The sequence below is a fragment of the Microcebus murinus genome, chromosome 19 (genome assembly GCF_040939455.1).
Source record: "Microcebus murinus isolate Inina chromosome 19, M.murinus_Inina_mat1.0, whole genome shotgun sequence".
In the NCBI taxonomy this organism is placed as follows: domain Eukaryota; kingdom Metazoa; phylum Chordata; class Mammalia; order Primates; family Cheirogaleidae; genus Microcebus; species Microcebus murinus.
Genome location: NC_134122.1, coordinates 22,604,362 through 22,624,496, shown reverse-complemented (window position 1 = coordinate 22,624,496; position 20,135 = coordinate 22,604,362). Strand labels below are relative to the sequence as shown.

The window sequence follows — 20,135 nt, the reverse complement described above, 5'->3', positions numbered from 1 at the left end:
TGTGGTTGGCAGTGGGAGGGCCATGGTGGCTTGGAGGAGAGCCCAGGTCCCCACCCTGCTGACCTGTGATCTTCTCTCCCTCAGATGAGCAAGGTATGGAACGACCTGAAGCCCAAGCTGAGCTGCCTCTTTGTGGGACCACACAGCGCGCTGACCCCGCCACGCTCCCCACCAGAGGATGGCGTGTGTCCTCACTAGTGCCTGAGGCCGTGATGACGAGAGCTCCCTGCGGCCTCACTAAAGCCTCTTTCCAAACGCTGTGTCCCTGTTTCATTCCCCACCCTGTGGTGTCCCCTGGTTGGAGCCAGGCCACTGGACCATCTTGCGCCCATCTTGCGACATCCATGGAAACAGCGGACCACTCGGGGGCTGCCACACCCCCTTATCCTCTGACGGCTCCTCCCGCTGTGAGAGTCCAGCCTGGCCAGTAGGCGCAGGTGCTGGGATTCTCTGCAGTGATTTCTCTTCCTGCCCTGTGGGGGGAGGGCAAGGATTGTGTCTCACAGCAGATAACACCTGGAGGAGCGTTGGGGGTGAGGGCTCCAGGTTCTAGAACAGTCTGAGGGACTGCTCTTGGGGGCTGGGTCAGTGAGCAAGGGAGAAGGAGGACAGGACTGCTCTGTGGCTGGATGTGATGGCTGACTACTGCCACTGGGTCAGAGTGTTACCTGATGCCTGCAGATACTTCCTGGTGGTGTCACTGTGCCGTGCTTGTGCAGTAGCTGGATAGAGAAGGTGAGGCAGCCATCTGCTGCTACAGAAGGTTGCTGGATGCAAACAGTGTTAGTTTCTAGGGTCTGTCGCTCCAGTGAATGCCTCAAGCCCTGGTCTGGGACTGACCCCCAGGACTGAGTATCCTTGTGCTACTCCATGCAGACATGTGACCCTGTGTGTACCCCATGGTCTGAGACATGGAGGACAAATGCAGGACTGTGGCTCCTCCTGTCCGTCTGCGTGCTGGAAACTGTTTTTTCCACTGCATGGATTTCCCTCGCTTTTGGGCGGCCAGCGTCCCCACACTATGTGGCATTGAGGCTGGAAGGGTGGGCAGAGGACAGGCAAGGGGAGCAGGGAATACATTCTCTTTTAGCTGGGGCTTTATAGGGGGAATCTGTGTTGTTGGAGTTGACCTCCTTTTAAACAATTTCCTTCCTTTGGGCAACTAGAGCCTCCTCCCAGCTTCCCTCCACGTACTTGCTGGCCCAGCTGCCCACTCATGGAGGGACCAGCCATCCTTTGGGCCATTCCCCTTCTTGGGATGAAGAAAGCCGTTTTCCCGAGCTCTGTGCGATGAGAATGACCCGTAGGCTTGGACATGTTACTCCCCGAATCCTGTTTGTAGCTCGCGTGTGTGGCCTTCCTCCAAGGGCTGGCAGCCAGACTGGCCTCCCTGGCGCCCCACTGGTGTCACTGGCTAGGTAGAGACGCTGGAAGAGGTGCTATCGGACTGCAGGGTTTCTGATGTTCCTCCCGTCCAGGGATACTTTCCCCTCATTCTGATGCAGGATTCCTCCTTTGTCCAGGATGCGGGCCCTGGGGCAGGAGCGGGGCTCGCTCTGTGTGCTGCACAGATAGGTGACCTTTTGCGATAAGCCAGTTCACATACACAGGCCAGAGGGACCATCAGGGCCTTTTTGTGCTGCAAGTAGTCGAGTTGGGTTCTGGGAGGACACGGTGCTGTGGGACTTGGGTCCACCCCTGCCATGGGGCCGGCTGCTCCCTCCTGGCCAGAGGAGAGAACAGAGTTCCCATAGGATGGAAGTTTGGAGATTGACTAGCCTGGATCTGAGGGGCAGGGCTGTGTTTGCTTTTTGCGCTCTCTGTAGAAACAAGTTCTCAAACACTTGAGTAGGCCTGTGCTGCGCATGGGACTGCTGCCTGCTGATGCTGTGATGCTTGGGACTTAAAGCCTGACCCTGTTTGGGCAGAAGGCTGCAAGGTGTCCTGTCCTGTCTTGCTCAGGCCCATCCGGCTATGGGACTGGGGGATCATGGGGGAAGAGCTGTGGAGTATCGGGTAGGCAAGGCATGCACTCTTTAATCAGACCCTGAAAGAGAGTCCTAGAACCGAGATTTTCCAATGAACTTTCCTGAAAAGAACTTTACTCCTGGGTGAGTGTGTGTGTTAGATCACTTGCCTGGTGACCTCTCCTCATAGTGGAAACTCTTCAGGAACAAGGTCCTTGGGTTGTGTTTTGGAGACTGAGGATGAGGGTGTAGTTGAGAAGAGCAGGGTGGGAGGGATAGGGAGGAGTGGTGAGGAGGGGATGGGTGAGCAGGAGGATGAGGAACAGAAGGGCAGGGGTGATGAGGGTAGGGGGTGAGGGTGAGGTGGACAGGGATAAGGGGGAGGGAGGTGAGGGTAGGGATGAGGGGGAAGATGACTGGTAGGGAAGTGAGGGTAGGGGTGAGAGTGAGGAAGGCAGGGGTGGGGAAGAGTGTGGATTCTGTGGAGATGGGCACCCTTCCCATAGTCCTGCCTCTCCCACCCCCAGGTGCTTCCTAAAGGTCAGCAGGATGAGCCCTGCTGGACAGGGCAGTTGGCTGGGGGATGGCAGAGCCCACCTCCCTTTTCTGTCCTTCGGCTGTGGGCTGCCTGCCTCACCTGGCCTGGTGGGGGGACTACAGTGCGTGACCCTGCCTGGAGATGCTGCCTGCTGTTGATCCTGTCCAGGCAGCTGATCCTGTTGAGGTTGAAGGCCTGCGTGGTGGGAGGGGGGTGGTGGCTTTGTAGATGGGCAAAGGCGGACATTTCCATCAGACTCTCCTGGCCTGTGCCCAGCGCATGAAGGGGAACCGTGCAGATACCTGGCGTTGGGCCACGGAGGCAGCACTGGAGGCAGGCTGCAGCAGGGACTGCGAGTCAGAAACGCTCTGCATTTGAGGCCTTTTCTCTTGCTTTGCGCGAGGTAGTTTATGTATGAAGCACTTTATAAGGCTGCAGGAATCAGTTACTACTACACGCAATAAACTGGAATTGTTTACAAGCAGTCTACGTGCTGGGGTTTTTAATTGAACTTATGGGAACATTGTTACTAAATATGTATGAAGTTGGGTCAGGTTGTAAGTTGTGTAGCAGGTGGTTCGACTTGGGGCAGGCGAGGGGACCAGCCTATGATGCATTAGACTTGGTATTAACCCTAAGCCCTTGACCATGCCTCAGTTTCCCCCACTGCAAAAGGATGACTCACAAAAGGGGGTGGTGGTGAGAGGGTGTGTCCTCTGGCCTGGGGTGCTGAGCACGCACGTGGACCTCCACCAGCTGTCACTGCGGGGATTGTCAGGGACACTGTCCTCCCCAGTAGCCCAGCATCTCCTCTCCCACCCTGTCCCTCAGCGTGGGTCGGCCCAGCACGCCTGGCAGCCTCCTGCGGAGAGGAATGGGCTGGCTGTGCTGGTGCCTGGCACCACGGTTTGGAGGCAGAAGACCTTTATTTTCCTTTCCATCCAGTTGTGTTCCAAATCCAGAGGGAATCAGGCCAGCTGTGTCAGTGGGTGTGGCTGTGTTAATAACAGGCTGGGCCAGCCCTGACCTCCTGCTAGACGGTGTCTACCTCTTGCAGGGTGTAGTCCAGGATGGTGTGCTGACCCTGGAACTTGAAATACCCTTGGAATTTCTTCTTCTGAAGCAGGAGTGGAAACCAGTAGCAGTCGTCAGGCCACATGTCGCTGAAGGGGATCTGGTCCAGTGGGAACCACTGAGGGCGCATTTCTGTACAAGGGGTGGAAAGGAAGAGCATTGGTGTTCACCCCAGATTTACACTAAACTGACATTCTTCCCCATCTCACCCTCACGACCGCGGGCTGGTGTGTGGTGACCTGGTTGTGTGCTGGAGGGAGGCAGGCCTGCGGGGCTGGCCTGGCGCTCAGGCCTCGTGTGGGCTGGTGGCCTTTCTCCCATCTGAGCAGTGAGACCAGGCTTCCTACCAGGTCTCCTACCCACGGGTGTGGGGAGCAGGGAGCAGCCCCGAACTCACCATCGCTCTCCACGGGGGTTCCTTGGACCTTGTCTGTGCAGAAGATGTGCACGTCCATCAGCTCAGGCTCACCCTGGAACTCAAACATGACCCGGCCCACCTTGTGCAGCGTGTCCACCACCAGGCCACTCTCCTCCCACAGCTCCCTGTGGGCAGAGGTGGAGGGAGGAAGCAGGTTGGCAGCAAGGCACCCGTACCCCCACGCAACCCCAACCCGGAGAATGGTGAGGGGAGGGAGGAAGATAGCCACATGTGTGCAGTGGCCCAGGAGTACCCCAATGGATGCATGGGTTGGGAGCCTAGGGGGATGTCACTTAGAATGCATTAGTAGGTCCCAACCTGACTGAGCTCTGGAATTAACTTGAACTTTTAAGAAACTGATTTTGTTACAGGGGCTCTGGGGAGGGACCACAAGTTTGGGGTGCACAGGCCTAGTTGAACACCCTCTAGGTACCAGATTACAGCCATGGCCTCAAGACAAGTGGGTGGCAGGGCTGGGATTGACAGCCCTTCCTCAGACTCTTCCCCATGCTCTTCCCTCAGCAGAGCTTCACAGCAGTCTCCTGATTGAGGCTCCAGGAGCCCAGACCCTGCCCCTTCTTCCCCCAAAATGTCTCTTCAGCCTCGTGCCCTTGCTCTGATTCACAGGGTCAAATTGAAGCCCTCTGGGGCCTCTTTCCTGCAGGAGGAGCTCTCATGTTAAGTTTGGTTCTGCCAGGGAGCCAGTACCCTGCACAGGTGAAACATACAGGACAAAGACTTTGGCCTCTCTGGCTGTGGACCCCTTCTCGGGATGCTTTCCCCGGCACAGCCAGCTGTGTGTGGAGGGTGCTGTAAGGGGCTGATCTCGCCAGGGAGCACTCAAGTGCTCCTATGGCTTGGAACAAGCCCTCTCACTGCACACAGCCAGAACTGCTCCCCTTAAATAGTCTAATGCTGTTGCTAATTTAAATTTATTTTAAAAATTACATATTTGTTGTAGACAACCCAGGAAACAGAACACACATGAACTCATCACTGAGAACCCTCCGTGCCATTTCAGTGTTTTTCCTTGGAGGTGGGGGTCTTTCTCATCCCTTTACAAAATGCAAACATCATTTATACCTTGTGCTTTTTTCAAGAGGGGTGAGTGACATTCCACACCTCAAGGAATCCAACCAGTTTCTCAACTGTTGTGTATTATGGAAAAATAAAATATTCCAACTTCTGGCTATTGTGCAAGCCTGTGACAAGCAGCTTCTCATCCTGAGCAAATTGCTTGTTGTGCTTGCTTGGTTTCTCGTTCAACCTCTTAGCAGATACTTCTGAGAAGACCCTGCTCGGGACCCTGGGGACCCACAGCCACTGCAGCCCTGAATCGCAGCCTGTTTCTCCCTCAGAGTCGTTTCTCACTTCTCCACTGCCTGGTATTTACTGGTTTCTGTAAAATCATTCTTATTATGTTTGGCCGTTTATTGTCGTATATAAAAAATTTTTTTAGCTTTGATCTCTAAGTTACATTAGGGACACAATGCATGATCACTTTCTGCCTTTAATTAGGAAAACTGCTTTGTTCATTTAAGAAACACATGTTGGGTTAAACAGACTTGGGATCTCCGGGCTGGAGAGGAAACGCAGACCTAGACTGGCATTTGCTCATGGGGTTAACACTGGACTTGACCTAACAAGATGTGTGTGTGTTGTCACCTGGGGAGGTGCAAACGGCCCCCCAACTGAATGTAGCAGAAACGCTCTGCAGGGCTCACCCGCCTCTTTGGCAGCAGGCTGGTGCTTATCTTAAAAACTTCACCTACTGATAGAATGTTTTGACTAATTTTAGTTAATTTTCTGAGTACACGGACGTGTATGAAATGTCAATAATCTCCTTGGTGGCAGAGCTAAAGCTCCGTTTCACAGGCTGGGATAATTAGGCAGACGAAGACGACACTGCCACAGTCCTGCTGAAGTGTCTGAGTATCTCTGATGCTCAGTTCCCCAGACAGCAGGCACATGAGTAGTAAATTAAAAACAGAGCAGCCAGCACCTCTGTGGTGTGGAGAGATGGTGGGCATGGGAAGCCCTGTGGCAGTCCTGCAGTCCTTGCTGCTCTCTGTGGGTCAGGGATGCTGGCTAGAAAGAGCAGCTCGTGCCATACATTGGATGACCTGGGCTCCACATACCCTAGTCCAAGTGCCTGTCTGGGGGGAGTGGGACTGAGTCCCCACTCACGCCTATCCTGCAGGTGAGTGTGGAGGGCCTGTTCTTTTTTGGATCCCTCCAAATAGAACAGGGCAGCGTCGTGGTGGACAGAGCCTGTGCCAGACTCCACAACGCTCTCCTGAACAGCCGGGGCTGGGGCTGCCAGGCACCAGGAGGTCTCCAAAGGGAGGCTGCACTCAGACATGCAGGTGAGGAGGCCTGGCAGTGTGCAGCCTGGGGCTAATGGCAGGTCTCCCCCAGGATGGGCAAGGCTGTTTGGGCCCTGGGGACCCCTAAGTGCCAGCCTGATTTCAGCGTTTCCCGTGTCTCACGTGTATAGACGGTCTCCAACATAGGATCTTTTGACTTGATGGTGTGAAAGCACAAAGGGTTCAGTAGCAACTACTTCTAGTACTCAGGCAACCATTCTGTTTACTTTCAACACAGTGTTTGATAGATTACACAAGATACTCAGCACTTTATTATAAATAGGCTTTGTGCCAGATCATTTTGCCCAACTGTAGGCTAAGGTAAGTCTTGTGAGCACGTTTAAGGTAGGCTAGGCCTAGCTAGGATGTTCAGAAGGCTAGCTGTGTTATTACAAATGCCTATCTGACTCATGATATTTTTTTTTTTTTTTTTTTTGAGACAGAGTCTCGCTTTGTTGCCCAGGCTAGAGTGAGTGCCGTGGCGTCAGCCTAGCTCACAGCAACCTCAAACTCCTGGGCTCGAGTGATCCTTCTGCCTCAGCCTCCCGGGTAGCTGGGACTACAGGCATGCGCCACCATGCCCGGCTAATTTTTTATATATATATCAGTTGGCCAATTAATTTCTTTCTATTTATAGTAGAGACGGGGTCTCGCTCTTGCTCAGGCTGGTTTTGAACTCCTGACCTTGAGCAATCCGCCCGCCTCGGCCTCCCAAGAGCTAGGATTACAGGCGTGAGCCACAGCGCCCGGCCTGACTCATGATATTTTTAACTCTTGATGGGTTTACCAGGATGTAGCCCACTGTATGTTGAGGAGCATCTGTACTGAATGTTAGGTTATTAAGTATGAAATGTCTGATTTCCTTAAGTACTAAGTTTGACAGGTGATAGCTCTGACATTTCACTTTGACACTTCTTGTTTTTTCCCTATTGTGAAGGTACATCCTCAGTCTTTCAAACGCACACTTTGGCTTGTGATTATCTTTCACATTTTTTAAGAGCAATTTTTGTGAAACTATGGATAAGTCAAAACGTGTTAGTTTCGAATATGAGTTCCATCATGGAACCAATGCAGCGCAGACAGCTCGAAATATCAACAAAGCGTTTGGGAACGATGGGGCTAATGAACGCACATGGTAAGTCGATGGTTTGAGAAGTTCTTTTCTGGTGATTGTAATCTTGAAAATGAGCCACCTGGGTCTCAGAGTCATGTGGGTGATCTGAGACCAAGGTGGATAATGAGTTGAAAGCTGTAGTGGAAGCGAATCCATCTCAACCTACTTGTGAATTAGCAGCAAAGTTTGATGTTACTATTCCAACAATATTGGACCATTTGAAACAAATATGCAAGGTAAAGAAGCTGGATAGATGGGTTCTGCATGAATTAAATAAGAATCAGAAGAAAGATGATCTCGAAGCTTGCCTTTCCTTGCTGTCACAACATGAAAGGGAACCATTTCTACAGTGTTGTTATGTGTGATGAAAAATGAATTCTTTTTGATAATTGCAAGCGTTGGGCACAATGGTTGGATACAGATGAAGTGCTGAAACACAGTCCAAAATTTAACATTCATCAAAAAAAGTTAATGTGGTCCAGCGCTGGCATTATCCACTACAGCTTCATGAAACTTGGTCAATAAATGACAGCAGATGTCTACTGCAACCAAGTGGATGAAATGATGAGGAAGCTTACAATTAAGCAGGTGAGACTGGTCAACAGAGACAGGCCAAAGCTCTTGCATGACAATGCTTGACCACATGGCACCTAAACAATGCTGCTCAAACTACAGTAGTAGTTTGACTTGGAAACTTTCTGTCATCCACAGCATTCGCCAGACCTTGGTGTCAACTGACTACCACTTCTCCCAGGCTTTGGACCATTTCTTGCAAGGAAAGATTAAATTTCTCAGCAGCTGTGGAAAATGCCTTTCGTGATTTCATTGCTACTTGCTCTCCAGGCTTCTTCACTGCTGGCATAAACAAGCTACTGTTAAGATAGCAACACTGTTAGTAGTTTAGGCACATACTTAGATTAATTGTACTGCTTCTTATTTGAGATATAACAAACTACACTTTTGATTTGAAATCAGACAGTTTATATTTAATGACCTAATATTTGGGGACTGCAGCGCTCTGCCACCCAGCATGCCTCTCTCATCCCACACACGGGCAGGGCACAGAGCTTTGTCAGAGGGTGCCCCTGCCCTTGAATGTATCCTAGCTCCTGCGTGCCCTACATGCTGGGCTGGTGCCCCAGGGCAGAGAGGCCCAGCCTGATGAGACCCACAGAGCACCTTTTCAGAGCTGGCCAGAGGTCCTCAGGAGCTGGTACAGCAGTACAGCACATGGCCCAGGTGCTGAACTTTGACCTCAGTCCCAGGGTCAAGCCTGTCCCTGCTTTGAGAAGTCTGTGAGGTTAGGAAACCGCTCATGCATCCAGGCCGTGGGAAGCAGCTGTCTCTTCAGGGAAGAGCAGGTCCTTGCAGATGCTCAGGTATCAGAAAGGTAACAGCAGAGAGCTGGGGCAGCCCCCACCCCACCTGAGCCACAGGGAAGGGATCTAACTAAGTGAATAAGTCTGCACAATAAAAAGGCCCTTGATGTTAAAACCATTCTGTCATCTGCAGTGAGGAGGAGGCCTAACCATCTAGGGCCCACTGAAGGCCTTCCCTATGCAGGTACCCGAGGAACAGTGGAAAAGGAGGCAGACGTGGTTTCATGTCTCATACATCATTGAGCCATAGCAGGGGAGAGTGCGGTGCAGGGAAAAGATGGCCTTTTGATAAATGATGCTACGCCAACTAGATACCTTTATGGAAAAGCCCAATCTGACCTCCACACCTACACCAGACACAACTCAATTCCTGACGGACTGTAGATCTAACATTTTAACAAGTTTTAGAAGAAAACTTGGGAGAATATTTTCTTATGCTTGGGATAGGCAGGTTTCTTCAAAAGGATCTACAAAATGCTAACCATAAAGAAAAAAATTATATGGGATTACATTAAAATGATAAACTTCTATTTATCAAAATGTTAAGAGTAAAAAGGCAAGCCACAGAGTAGAAGATATTTGCAATACATGTATCTGATGACTTACATCTACAGTGTATAAAAAACTACAAGTCAGTAAAAAGGCAACCCAGTTAAAAAATGGGCACAAGACTTGAGCAGACACTTCACAAAAAAGGACATCCAAGTGGCCCGCAGACATTGGGATGGTGCTCAACTTTATTAGTCATTAGGACAGACAAAACCACAATTGCCACAATCCCCAGATCAGCTACAATGAGAAAGACAGAAAATATCAAATGATGTTGAAGATTTGGAGGAACCAGAACTTATTCATCCTGGTGGGAGTTTAGACTCTGGAAAACTGGCAATATTCACTAAAGTTGAACACGTACAGTCTTCCTCCTAGGTAACTGCCCACCAGGGAAGAGTACATATGGCCAAAAAAATAAAAAAACACAGGACTGTTCTCAGCAGTGCCACTTGCAATAGCACCAAAATAGACCTCCCCCCCCCCCGTTGCCCGTCCACAGCAGAATGGATAAAGTGCATGTTCATATGCTGGAATACCATAAGACAATGTGAAGGAATAAACTTCGGCTACATGCAAATGTAATGTTGGAAAGAAGCCAGATAAAAGGGCACATCATGTGTGATCCTGTCTGTGATGTTTTAGAACAGGCCAAAATCAACTGTGCCAGAAGTCAGGGTGGAGGGCAGGGCCCACAGTCCATTTCGATTTCTTGGTCTACATGTTGGCTAAATAGGTGGACCCACTTTTGAAAAATGGAGATTTGTGCAATCTGCTCTATCTGTATTACACTTCAATAAAAACTTATGTCACTGAGTGGGGAAGGGAATAATTAAATGTGACCAGGAAAGGTGAGAGTGCTGTAAAGGCAATCAACAGGATGAGATTTATTGAGAACAGCAGGGTCAGTCAGGGGAAGGCACCTTCTAGATGTGAAGGCTGAGGAGCTGCAGCCAGGGGAGGAGCCAGGGAGAGCGGGGTGGGCAACAGCTTGGAGTGTCTGAGGGGAGATGGGGTGGGGAGTTATTTTGAGGGCGCTGGGAGCTGTTAAAGGGTTTTAATGTGCTGGTGTGAGTCTGTGCTTGGGGGCAGGGGAAACCCAGATCCGTTTTGGGGAAGGCCACCTGGCAGCTGTGTGGAGCTGACCTGCAGAGGGAAAGGGAGGGGATGGGCTGCTGTCCTGTCCAGCTGAGGGGTGCTCTACCTGGGTGCAAGTTACAGCTGCAGCTAGAATTACTGCTTCTTGTGCTGTACTCAGCTTCCTCCTCCATCTCAAACCCAGGCCTGAGGGGGAACCTCCACCTATGTTCAGTATTGAGGGTCTAGAGTGATGCCCTGTGTTTATGTCTCATTCAAGAAATGAGTACTATATAGAGTGCAGGAGGAAAAGTTCCCTAGACCCCAAGAAAGTCTGTACGAAAATAAATCAAGGCTGCAAGTTTGCTTGTCACCAGCAAGATAAGAGCTAAAATTCAGCCACCAGAGCTCTTCCCATCCAGTTTCCTCAGCCCCTTGCCCTTCCCCACTCTCCCTGCATGGCCCGAGGCCCTTCAGCCCTCCCTACGTCTGTGAATGCCCTGTTCCCCACTCTCTGGTCTCTGCCTGTTGTCGGGGCCTTAGGGAGTTTTCCTTGTGCCCAGTTATTATTCACCATGCCTCTTTGTCCTGGACGCCCTGAGCCCCAGGCATGGACCAGACCTCCTTTCTGTACAATCTCCTGACCCAGCCACCAGATGAGATGTGCCCCTGCAGGGGCAGGGGCTGTGATATGTTCCTCTGTGTCCCTGAGCTTGACACAGGGCAGTGCTACATTAACCTGATGGGCAGTCTCAGAGGATCAAAGACAGTCAAATGGTTGGCCAAGCAGGCCTCTGTGGTGGCCAGCTCCCATGCTGTTGCTTCTGCACACACCCTGGCATGGGCACAGGCTGGCTGTCCCTCCCCAGTTGCAGCCTCCCAGCATAGCACTATTTGTACTGGCACTGCCACAATGACTAAATGTGTCCACTTGGCAGTAGCCCTGGGTCCCAGGCCTTGGAGTGGTGTACTTCGAGGGACGTCACATGCAGAGCTCTTCAAATGGAGGGCTGTGACCCAGTTGTGCTCTGTGAAATCAACTTAGTGGACTGCAACCAGCAATTAAAAAAAACAGAATAGGAGGTATTAGAGTTTCATGTAATGGCGTCATTATATGCCACTTATTCCAGCTGTATGTGTATAATAGTGTGTGTATGCTCTATGAGCATGTAAGATATCTTTCTTACTGAGGGTTGTAATGAAAAAAACTTGAAAGCCACTGGGCTGCAACATCCCAGCTTCCCTCTTCTCCAGGCCCCTCTTTACCATGTATTTGGGGTTTTGTTCTCTCCAGGGAAAGTAGCCTCAAGGTTGCCAACCTTCTCAGAGCGAGAATAACATTAGCAGGAGCTAACATTTGTGCAGTGCTTTGTCATGTTTACACAGAGATCTCATTTATCTGCACAAACTGGAGGAGCAGGAGGGCAGAGAGGCTGACGTTCTTGACCTCTTGAGGCAAGTGCTTGACCTCTGGCCTCAGTCCCTTCCCATGTGAAGCCAGTTGTGTTGAGGATTAGGTGAGACTGTGTACAAAAGATTTTAGATGAAAACGATCATTAGCTCCTCTGAACAAACGTAGAACCCAAGTGATTGATAAGCCCTTGAGCAGTGCAGTTGAGACAGCCTAATCGGTCAGCTCAAGCCATAATCACAGCAGCTTCCCAGATCTATCCTAAAACACATCGCCACTGCCACGCAGCAACAGCTACACATACTCAGCACTCACCACAGGCCAGGCGCTGTTCTAAGTCCTTTATGTACATTTTCTCATTTAATCTTCACAAAAATCCTAAGAGGTACTGTGCTTATTTGCATGTTGAGATGAAGAAACAGGCTTGTGGGTTAAGTACACACTCCAATTAGCCCACAGGCTGAGGCCTTATGCCCCACAGGAAACTGGGTCTGTGGTCCTACCTGTCTCTTCCTTACCTCTTGGCTCCATCCTCGATGGTCTCGCCTTCAAGCACTTTGCCCCCGAAGCCATTCCACCGGCCAATCCCGAAGCCTCGTTTTTTCATGCCCAGGAGAACTCGCTGGGGCTGCAGCACCAGCACCAAGGTATACAGCCTGGAGGTGCCCATCTGAGAGTAAGGCAAGAGGGTAGGGTCAGCGTTGTTTTGGGTGTGGATGAAACATGTATTGGGTGGCCAGTGGCCGGGGACTGCACTCCAGTGGGGGGGTTGGTGGTAATTTCCCAGCTCTGCCACAAGTGGCTCCTTGTGGCAGGTGGAAATCTGCCATTGAACAAATGATTTTCTGGAGTGACAGGCCTGGCCCTCAGAACCCAGTGGCATCAGTGCCAAGTCCTTTGCTTGCCAGGGCGGACCCACAGGTGCGAGGACAGCTCCCTCTCCCTCTCTATACCCAGCTACAGAGGGCAACACAGCCTTTCCATGGAGGGCTCTTGTTCCCATGCCTACTCCCAGGAACTCCAAGCCCGTATGCACAAACAGTAGGGCAGACCTGCCGCTGTTCCCCAGCTGGCACCAAAATAATAATGCATTTATCTAATAGTTGATAGGTCATGTTATGGCGTTGGCCTTTTCATTAACAGGTGCTTCTTTTGGCCCATTGGGATCTGGCCTCTGTCTCTGCAGCAGCAGGCTTCCAGACTCCCAGGAAGTGCCTGGCTCTGGGCAGGGGCAGGTCCACCCATCGAGGCTGGGCTGGTCCTCCCTCCTGTGTAGGAGCTCATACTCTACTTACTCTGCTCTTACTGCTGCTGTGGGACCTGGCACTCAGGGTGGACACTGGAGCCACAGAGGCCCTTCTGCTCCAACAGATGTACAGGTCCTGAGAAAGGCTCTGAAGGGGATACCTTGGCTAGGGTCCCTGCCGGAGGACCAGGACCAAGTTTCCTGTTGCTCTCTCCCTATCCCCGGCCTGGGGACCACACCTGGCTAAGATGCAGGGTTCAGGACCTTGGAAGTTACGGTGTCTGAGAAAAGGGACCCGAGGCTGGGTCCTGATGCTGCTGGTAGGTCAGATGGAGTAAGCAGGTGTGTGGCTGAGCTCCTGATGAGGCCTCTGTACTTTGTCCTGACACTGATCTGTACGTTCCAGAAGCCCTGGCCTCCTGGGTAAAGCTTGGTGATGGTGATACCAGCTATCATTTATTAAGCACTGACTATATACTTCTTTAAAAAAAAGTATCCCATTTAAAAGATCCAACAACTGTATGAATTAAGACTTGCTTTCTCTATTTCTAGAGGGGTAAATTGAAGCTCAGAGAGGCTATCTGACCCAAGGCCTAACAGCAGAGCCAGTAATAAAACCTGGGTCTACTGGACGCCAGAGTCTAGTTGTGTCCACAGCTCCAGGAGCAGCTGCTACATGGGGCACTCTGGTGCTCAGACAGCTGCCTAAGGTTAGGGCCTGGGGCGCTTGTTAGCCACGTGGCCTGAATCTGGTCAGTAAACTGAGGCCCTTTACCAGGTTGAGACGCGGAGTAAGGGCTCGTTCCTACACACAGTGAACACGCAGCAAATACCTGGTACTGCAGCCCACACCAGGTCCCCACTCCCGCCCTCCCGCCCGCGCTCACCAGGCCCATGGCGACCCCTTTCCGGCCCCCCAAACCCGGCTGCCCGGCTCCCCGTTTCCCTGGCTCCCCAGCCCGGCGCGCTTCCAGCTCCCGGCCCCCCGCTCCCCCTTCCCTTCTCTGCGTCTCCCCGGCTCCCGGCTCCCTCCCAGCTCCCGGCCACCCGTCCCCCGTTTAACTGCTCTGCGTACCCGGTTTCCCTGCGCCAGGCTGCAGGTCCCGCGCTCGGTCCGAATCTGCGTCCTGTTTCCGGGGGCGGGACCTGTGGCCGGAAGCCGGGCCGGTCACTTCCGGCGGCGCGGACGAAGGCGCGGTGGGCGCTCATGGCAGGGTGGTCGCTTATGGCAGGGTGAGCGGGGCGGTGAGCTCAGCCAGCGCTTGCGGGGCGTCTGTGCGGACGGGGAGGGGAGTGGGGAGGTTCCTCTTCTGCCCAGTTTGCTCCTCCGTAAAAAGGGCGGTGGTCCCACCTCCGTCCTGCTGTTCAGGACGCGAGGCCGAACGTTGGGCACAGGGGGGCGGCGAGAGCTAGGCCCGCATCCCCAACCTGGCACCTTGGAGGCGCATCTCGAACCACAGCGCACGGCCAGCGAAGGCCCCAAAGACGCAGGGCGCCACAAGGTTTCTAGAGAGGCGGGTGGGTGAGGGAGATGGCAGCTGGTAGGGGCCTTTAGAGAGAGGCAGGTAGGTGGGGGAGGGGGCTCCAGGTAGAGATCTTTAGAGAGAGGGAGATGGGCAGGGAAGGGGGCTGCAGGTAGGGGACTGCAGGCCTGAAGGATGTAGCACAGGGCTTCTGAGAAGCAAGAGGCTGATGTGGCTGGAATCCATGGCATAGGATAGGGCTGGAGTGGTCAGTGGCCAAATCCGGTGGACTTGGTGGTGTGTAGGGTAAATGTTCATTTTTTTTTGGCTTGTGTAACTACACTATCCCAGACTGCTGGAATTATTTCTGGCACCTGGGAGCCAGTCTTTTTCCCCACGAGATCCCTTACACCATTTGAAGACAGCGATTCAGGACCCACTAGTCATTGTCTTCAAATCTTGTCAACACATTTTGGTGTTGAAGGAGCTTTGGCTTTGTAGCCGTGGGGGTAATAACTTTTTTCCTTAGGAAAATGAATATAGAACTTTGTAAGCTTGTTCTGAGAGTTCAGTGAAGGGAGGCGTGCAGAGTTCCTGCCTGCCCACCTATTGTGAGTGGCCAATAAACTGTTGAAATCATAACTTGTCAAAAGAATCGTGGAAATTGTCTTTCAACCATTCACACAGGTTGAGTTCAATTTTACTTAGAAATGTGCTGGGCCAGGCCCTGTGGTAACTTTTGAGGCCATGGAGGGTAACTCAGGCAAGGATCTATCCTCCTGGAAGAAACCTTCAGGGAAGAAAAAAACACTCCTTGACCAAAGAGTACCAACATCTGCTGCCATGAGGAAGTATGGCAGAGTGGGTGGCTTGAACAGCAGAAATTCTGTTCTGGAGGCTGGAAGTCAGATCTAGTGTGGCCAGGGTTGGTTTCTCTTGAAGCCTCTCTCCTTGGTTCATAGATGGTGTCTTACTCTCTTATAAGGATACCTGTCCTGTTGGGTTAGGGCCTACCCATATGACCTGGTTTTAACTTGATTAACTTTTTAAAGACCCTATTTCCAGCTAGTTACATTCTGAACTTCTGGGGCTTAAGCCTTCAACATGTGAATTTTGGGGGCAGGAGGGACAAAATTCAGCCTATGACATCTGCTTTCTGGCTGTGTAGCCTTGTCAAATCACCTTCTCTCTTGGGCCTCAGAGCCCCATCTCTAAAAATGGGTGGGAACCAAGGGTGCCCCTGTGCTCAGGACCCTCCGATCCGTGTGATGCCAACCTGCTTGCTCCCTTTTCCTCTCACCAGGTACTTGAAGCTGGTGTGCGCTTCCTTTCAGCGTCAAAGGTTCCACTCTGCTGTGAGTCATTGCAAGAGTCGGACGGGTGCCGAGCACTTGTGGCTGACGCGGCATTTAAGGGACCCATTTGTGAAGGCTGCCAAGGTAGAGAGTTACCGGTGTCGAAGCGCCTTCAAGCTCCTGGAGGTGAATGAGAAGCACCAGATTCTGCGGCCCGGCCTTCGGGTGTTAGACTGTGGGGCCGCTCCTGGGGCATGGAGTCAGGTGGCGGTGCAGAAAGTCAATGCTACAGGCACAGGTGGGCTTCCATGCTGCCATCAGCACCTTCTGACCACCCAGAGTGTGAGTGGGACAGCAAGCTGCCCTCTGCCAGCAGATACGCAGTGGTCGAGCTGCTTTGTGAAGGCACACGTCTAATTTTGGGCATCAGGGTTGCTTTTGGTTTTTTGTTAGTGTACACATGCAGTGTTGAATACTCTGGCCATTTATGCTTCCTGCTGTCAAGTCAGGGTACCAGCATGCACTGGCATTTCAACAACCTAGGAGAGTTGACCAAGAGATCTCCTAAATACCTTTAAGTAGGGACGTACTTAATATCCTAGTGAGAACGCTAAAGCTCAGAGGAGTTTAGTGACTTGTTGAAAGTACAGATTTAGGAATGCTGCTCCCTCAGGTTTGTACATCAGTCTCATTCGTGGTTTGTGGTAGGTTTGCAGTGAACTCTTGGTGTCTTTACCTGCGCCCCCTTGGGTGGCCTTTGCCTATACCTGTGGCTGGGATGCCTCACGGGGCTTTAGAATAGCTGTTTTTTTTTTTTGTTTTTGTTTTTTTTTTCCTTATTGAGCTGTATATTTATTGACTGAATGAATTTGTGTTGGAATGTCAGTTCATTTTCTCATCACTGAGCTTAGCATCATGGAGACCTCCTAATATCTGATTTTAGTGGTTTCTGTTCCCCTAATTGCTCTTCAGGACAAGTCTGTGACTGTACCCTTATCAACCTGTTTGTCAACCGAGCCGTGGCCATCCTCAGTGTAGGGAACTGATGGAGAGATGGTGTGCTAGGCTTGTGAATGGGGTTTCAAATGTGGGGATAGTGGGAAGAGGGGGAGGTGGGGCTGAGAGCAGTCAGAAGCAGGAAGTTTTGTTTTAGATAAGTTGAAACAGTAACATCTTTTAAATTTTATAATTAGTTTTACTCAAATATGAGCAAAGTGTCAATTTTTATACTTTATTTTGTATCTATTTCCCCGTCTTTTGGCTTGTTTCCAGTAGTTTCTACATTGAGAGGAATTGGATTAAGCTGGAAAGATTTATTGATTTAATCTAGAGGCACTTTATATACTAGCTTATAATTTTCTATTTTAGTTTATCAAAATGACCACTGAGAGATAAGAACCCTTGCACAGACAGTGAGCTGTGGGTAGTGTAGTGTGGGTAGTGATTTCAGAGTTGGAAGTCTGCCTGTCGTTCAGGATGACTCTGGGACAGTAGCCTCCTGTCTGGGCCTCAGGTTCCTCAAGTGTAGAGTGAGGACTGCCCCTCTCGCACCATGTAATTTTATAGGATTTATAGATAGTGGGAAAAGGCTTATGTGTACCTATTTGCATATTAGCTCTTTTCCTTGATCCTAATGTTTTTTTTTTTTGGAGACAGAGTCTCACTTTGTTGCCCAGGCTAGAGTGAGTGCCGTGGCGTCAGCCTAGCTCACAGCAACCTCAAACTCCTGGGCCTAGCTCACAGCAACCTCAAACTCCTGGGCTCGAGTGATCCTTCTGCCTCAGCCTCCCGGGTAGCTGGGACTACAGGCATGCGCCACCATGCCCGGCTAATTTTTTTTTTATATATATATCAGTTGGCCAATTAATTTCTTTCTATTTATAGTAGAGACGGGGTCTCGCTCTTGCTCAGGCTGGTTTTGAACTCCTGACCTTGAGCAATCCGCCCGCCTCGGCCTCCCAAGAGCTAGGATTACAGGCGTGAGCCACAGCGCCCGGCCGATCCTAATGTTTTATTTCATTATTTTGTTGCATGTATTATATTTTTGTGGAAAGATTCAGGGTGCAAATAAATAACACATTCCCTGTTTCTTAGATCCTGGCTCTCCTGTTGGCTTCGTGCTTGGGGTAGATCTTCTTCACATATTTCCTCTGGAAGGAGCAACTTTTCTGTGCCCTGCTGATGTAACTGACCCAAGAACCTTCCAGAGAGTCCTAGAACTGCTTCCTGGTGGGAAGGCAGATGTGATTCTGAGTGACATGGCACCCAATGCCACAGGGATCCGGGACCTCGATCATGACAGGCTCATCAGCCTGTGCCTGTCCCTTCTGGACATGGCTCCAGACATCCTGCACCGAGGGGGGACATTCCTTTGTAAAACCTGGGCTGGAAGTCAAAGCCATCGATTACAGAAGAGACTGACAGAGGAATTCCAAAACACAAGGATTGTAAAACCTGAAGCCAGCCGGAAAGAATCATCAGAGGTGTACTTTTTAGCCACACAGTACCGCAGATGGAAGGGCTCTGTGAAGCACTGAGAATTTCTATACTATTTTCACAATGGTCATTAGGTTCTTTTTTTTTGAGACAGAGTCTCACTCTGTTGCCCAGGCTAGAGTGCCGTGGCATCAGTCTAGCTCACAGCAACCTCAAACTCCTGGGCTCAAGCGATCCTTCTGCCTCAGCCTCCCAAGTAGCTGAGACTACAGGCATGCACCACCATGCCTGGCTAATTTTTTCCATATACTTTTAGTTGTCCAGCTAATTTCTTTCTGTTTTTAGTACAGACGGGGGTCTCGCTCTTGCTCAGGCTGGTCTCAAACTCCTGAGCCCAAAGGATCCTCCCACTTCGGCCTCCAAGAGTGCTAGGATTACAGGTGAGAGCCACCACGTCTGGCTCTTTTTAATTATGTATGTAGTCTTTAGTGCTCTCCTAGAGAGTGGCCAGGGGATCTGAGCCGAGATTTGGGAGATGCAGTAGCATGAGTGGGGGGCCTCTTTTTTTTAATTTTTTTAAGCCAAAAAGAGATGACAAAACTAAATTCAAGGACCACAAAAAAATGATAAAATCACTACCACCACCAACGAAAAATTTTTTTTTTTTTTGAGACAGAGTCTCACTTTGTTGCTCAGGCTAGAGTGAGTGCCATGGCGTCAGCCTAGCTCACAGCAACCTCGATCTCCTGGGCTCAAGCAATCCTACTGCCTCAGCCTCCTGAGTAGCTGGGACTACAGGCATGCGCCACCATGCCCAGCTAATTTTTTCTATATATATTTTTTAGTTGGTCAATTCATTTCTTTCTATTTTTAGTAGAGACGGGGTCTCACTCAGGCTGGTTTCAAACTCCTGACCTTCAGCAATCCACCTGCCTCGGCCTCCCAGAGTGCTAGGATTACAGGCGTGAGCCTGGCCTTGAAAACTTTTTTTATATCATCATTTGTGAAGAGCAAGTTATCAAAGGAAAGAGATAGGTGAAGGATGAAGAGAGACAGACTGAGGGGAGGGTGAAAAGTAAGTTGCTGTGGCAGGGATGGGGGTACCCACTATGTCTTTATGTGACTTCCTCTTACAGATGATGAGGCTGTCACAGAGCAGCAGGCTTTCCACCCTTGCTCTAAGACCAAAGTGCACAGGTTTTCATTTGTATTTTTGGCTATATAGTATAAAGTAGAAAAATCTGAAGTTCCCATCTGGGGATTAATTTCTGTCTCTCTGGTGAATAATATGGAAATTCATCCATTCTTCAAGCAGTAAAAGTTCCCAGAACAATCAGAGAAGACACAGTATGAATTTATCATCGGGTGGGTGTGCTTTGGTTTTTGCTGGAAATATATATTGTTGTAATACTTTAGACTTCCAAGACCATAAAAGTAATTGCCAAAGCAAGCAGTGATATGTGTTTATTTATTTTTCTTTTACTTTTCCAGGAACTTGATGCAGCTTTATAAAAGAAAATAGATTGCATTATTTTGAAGGATTTCTGTGCTTATAAGTTTTATCTTTGAAAAAAATCAACTGGTTTCTTCAAAGCCATTTCCTGGAAATGTACTTATCCCTAGAGTTGATTGACTGTAACTATGATTAAATTCCAAGGATCAGTGTGGGAAAGACTAGATATCTGGGAATCTCCATTAGGGTCCTGGGGCTTAGTCCAGCTCTGTGAAATAAGCTGGAGGTCAGATGCTTTTACTTTTCATTTTGTTTTTGGTTGCAGTCAGGTAGTTAAGTCCAGACAACC

General features: G+C 50.4%; 4 protein-coding genes across 7 annotated transcripts in view; 3 read left to right on the top strand and 1 right to left on the bottom strand.

Annotated features, from left to right (window-relative positions):
- SNX8 (sorting nexin 8) overlaps positions 1–2,989 on the top strand; it is a 45,946-nt gene extending 42,957 nt beyond the window's left edge. For all 3 annotated transcript variants that reach the window (XM_075995241.1, XM_012758964.2, XM_012758967.2), the window contains one exon: positions 85–2,989. In XM_075995241.1, coding sequence (XP_075851356.1) covers positions 85–198 — 114 coding nt within the window. In that variant the 3' untranslated portion in view covers positions 199–2,989. The remainder of the gene's footprint in view (positions 1–84) is intronic.
- NUDT1 (nudix hydrolase 1) lies at positions 2,977–14,289 on the bottom strand. Of its 2 annotated transcripts, XM_012758969.2 has the most exons (5): positions 14,215–14,287; positions 13,189–13,287; positions 12,412–12,563; positions 3,977–4,122; positions 2,977–3,711 (listed from the first exon to the last, which is right to left on the bottom strand). In XM_012758969.2, exons 3-5 carry the CDS (start codon positions 12,561–12,563, stop codon positions 3,539–3,541), a joined length of 471 nt encoding a protein of 156 aa, XP_012614423.1. In that variant the 5' UTR covers positions 13,189–13,287; positions 14,215–14,287; the 3' UTR covers positions 2,977–3,538. The 2 variants fall into 2 exon arrangements, with proteins under 2 accessions (XP_012614423.1, XP_012614425.1); XM_012758971.3 differs by lacking the exon at positions 13,189–13,287 and having other exon boundaries at positions 14,215–14,289.
- On the top strand, positions 13,501–19,783 carry LOC142861033 (uncharacterized). The gene is made up of 5 exons (XM_075994842.1): positions 13,501–13,534; positions 14,233–14,372; positions 14,477–14,661; positions 15,906–16,199; positions 18,490–19,783. The coding sequence occupies exons 1-5, from the start codon at positions 13,501–13,503 to the stop codon at positions 18,647–18,649; spliced, it is 813 nt and encodes a 270-aa protein (XP_075850957.1). The 3' UTR covers positions 18,650–19,783.
- On the top strand, positions 17,992–18,600 carry LOC105868299 (rRNA methyltransferase 2, mitochondrial). The gene has a single exon (XM_012758968.3). The coding sequence runs from the start codon at positions 18,156–18,158 to the stop codon at positions 18,432–18,434; it is 279 nt and encodes a 92-aa protein (XP_012614422.2). The 5' UTR covers positions 17,992–18,155; the 3' UTR covers positions 18,435–18,600.
- Positions 19,784–20,135: the final 352 nt, after the last annotated feature.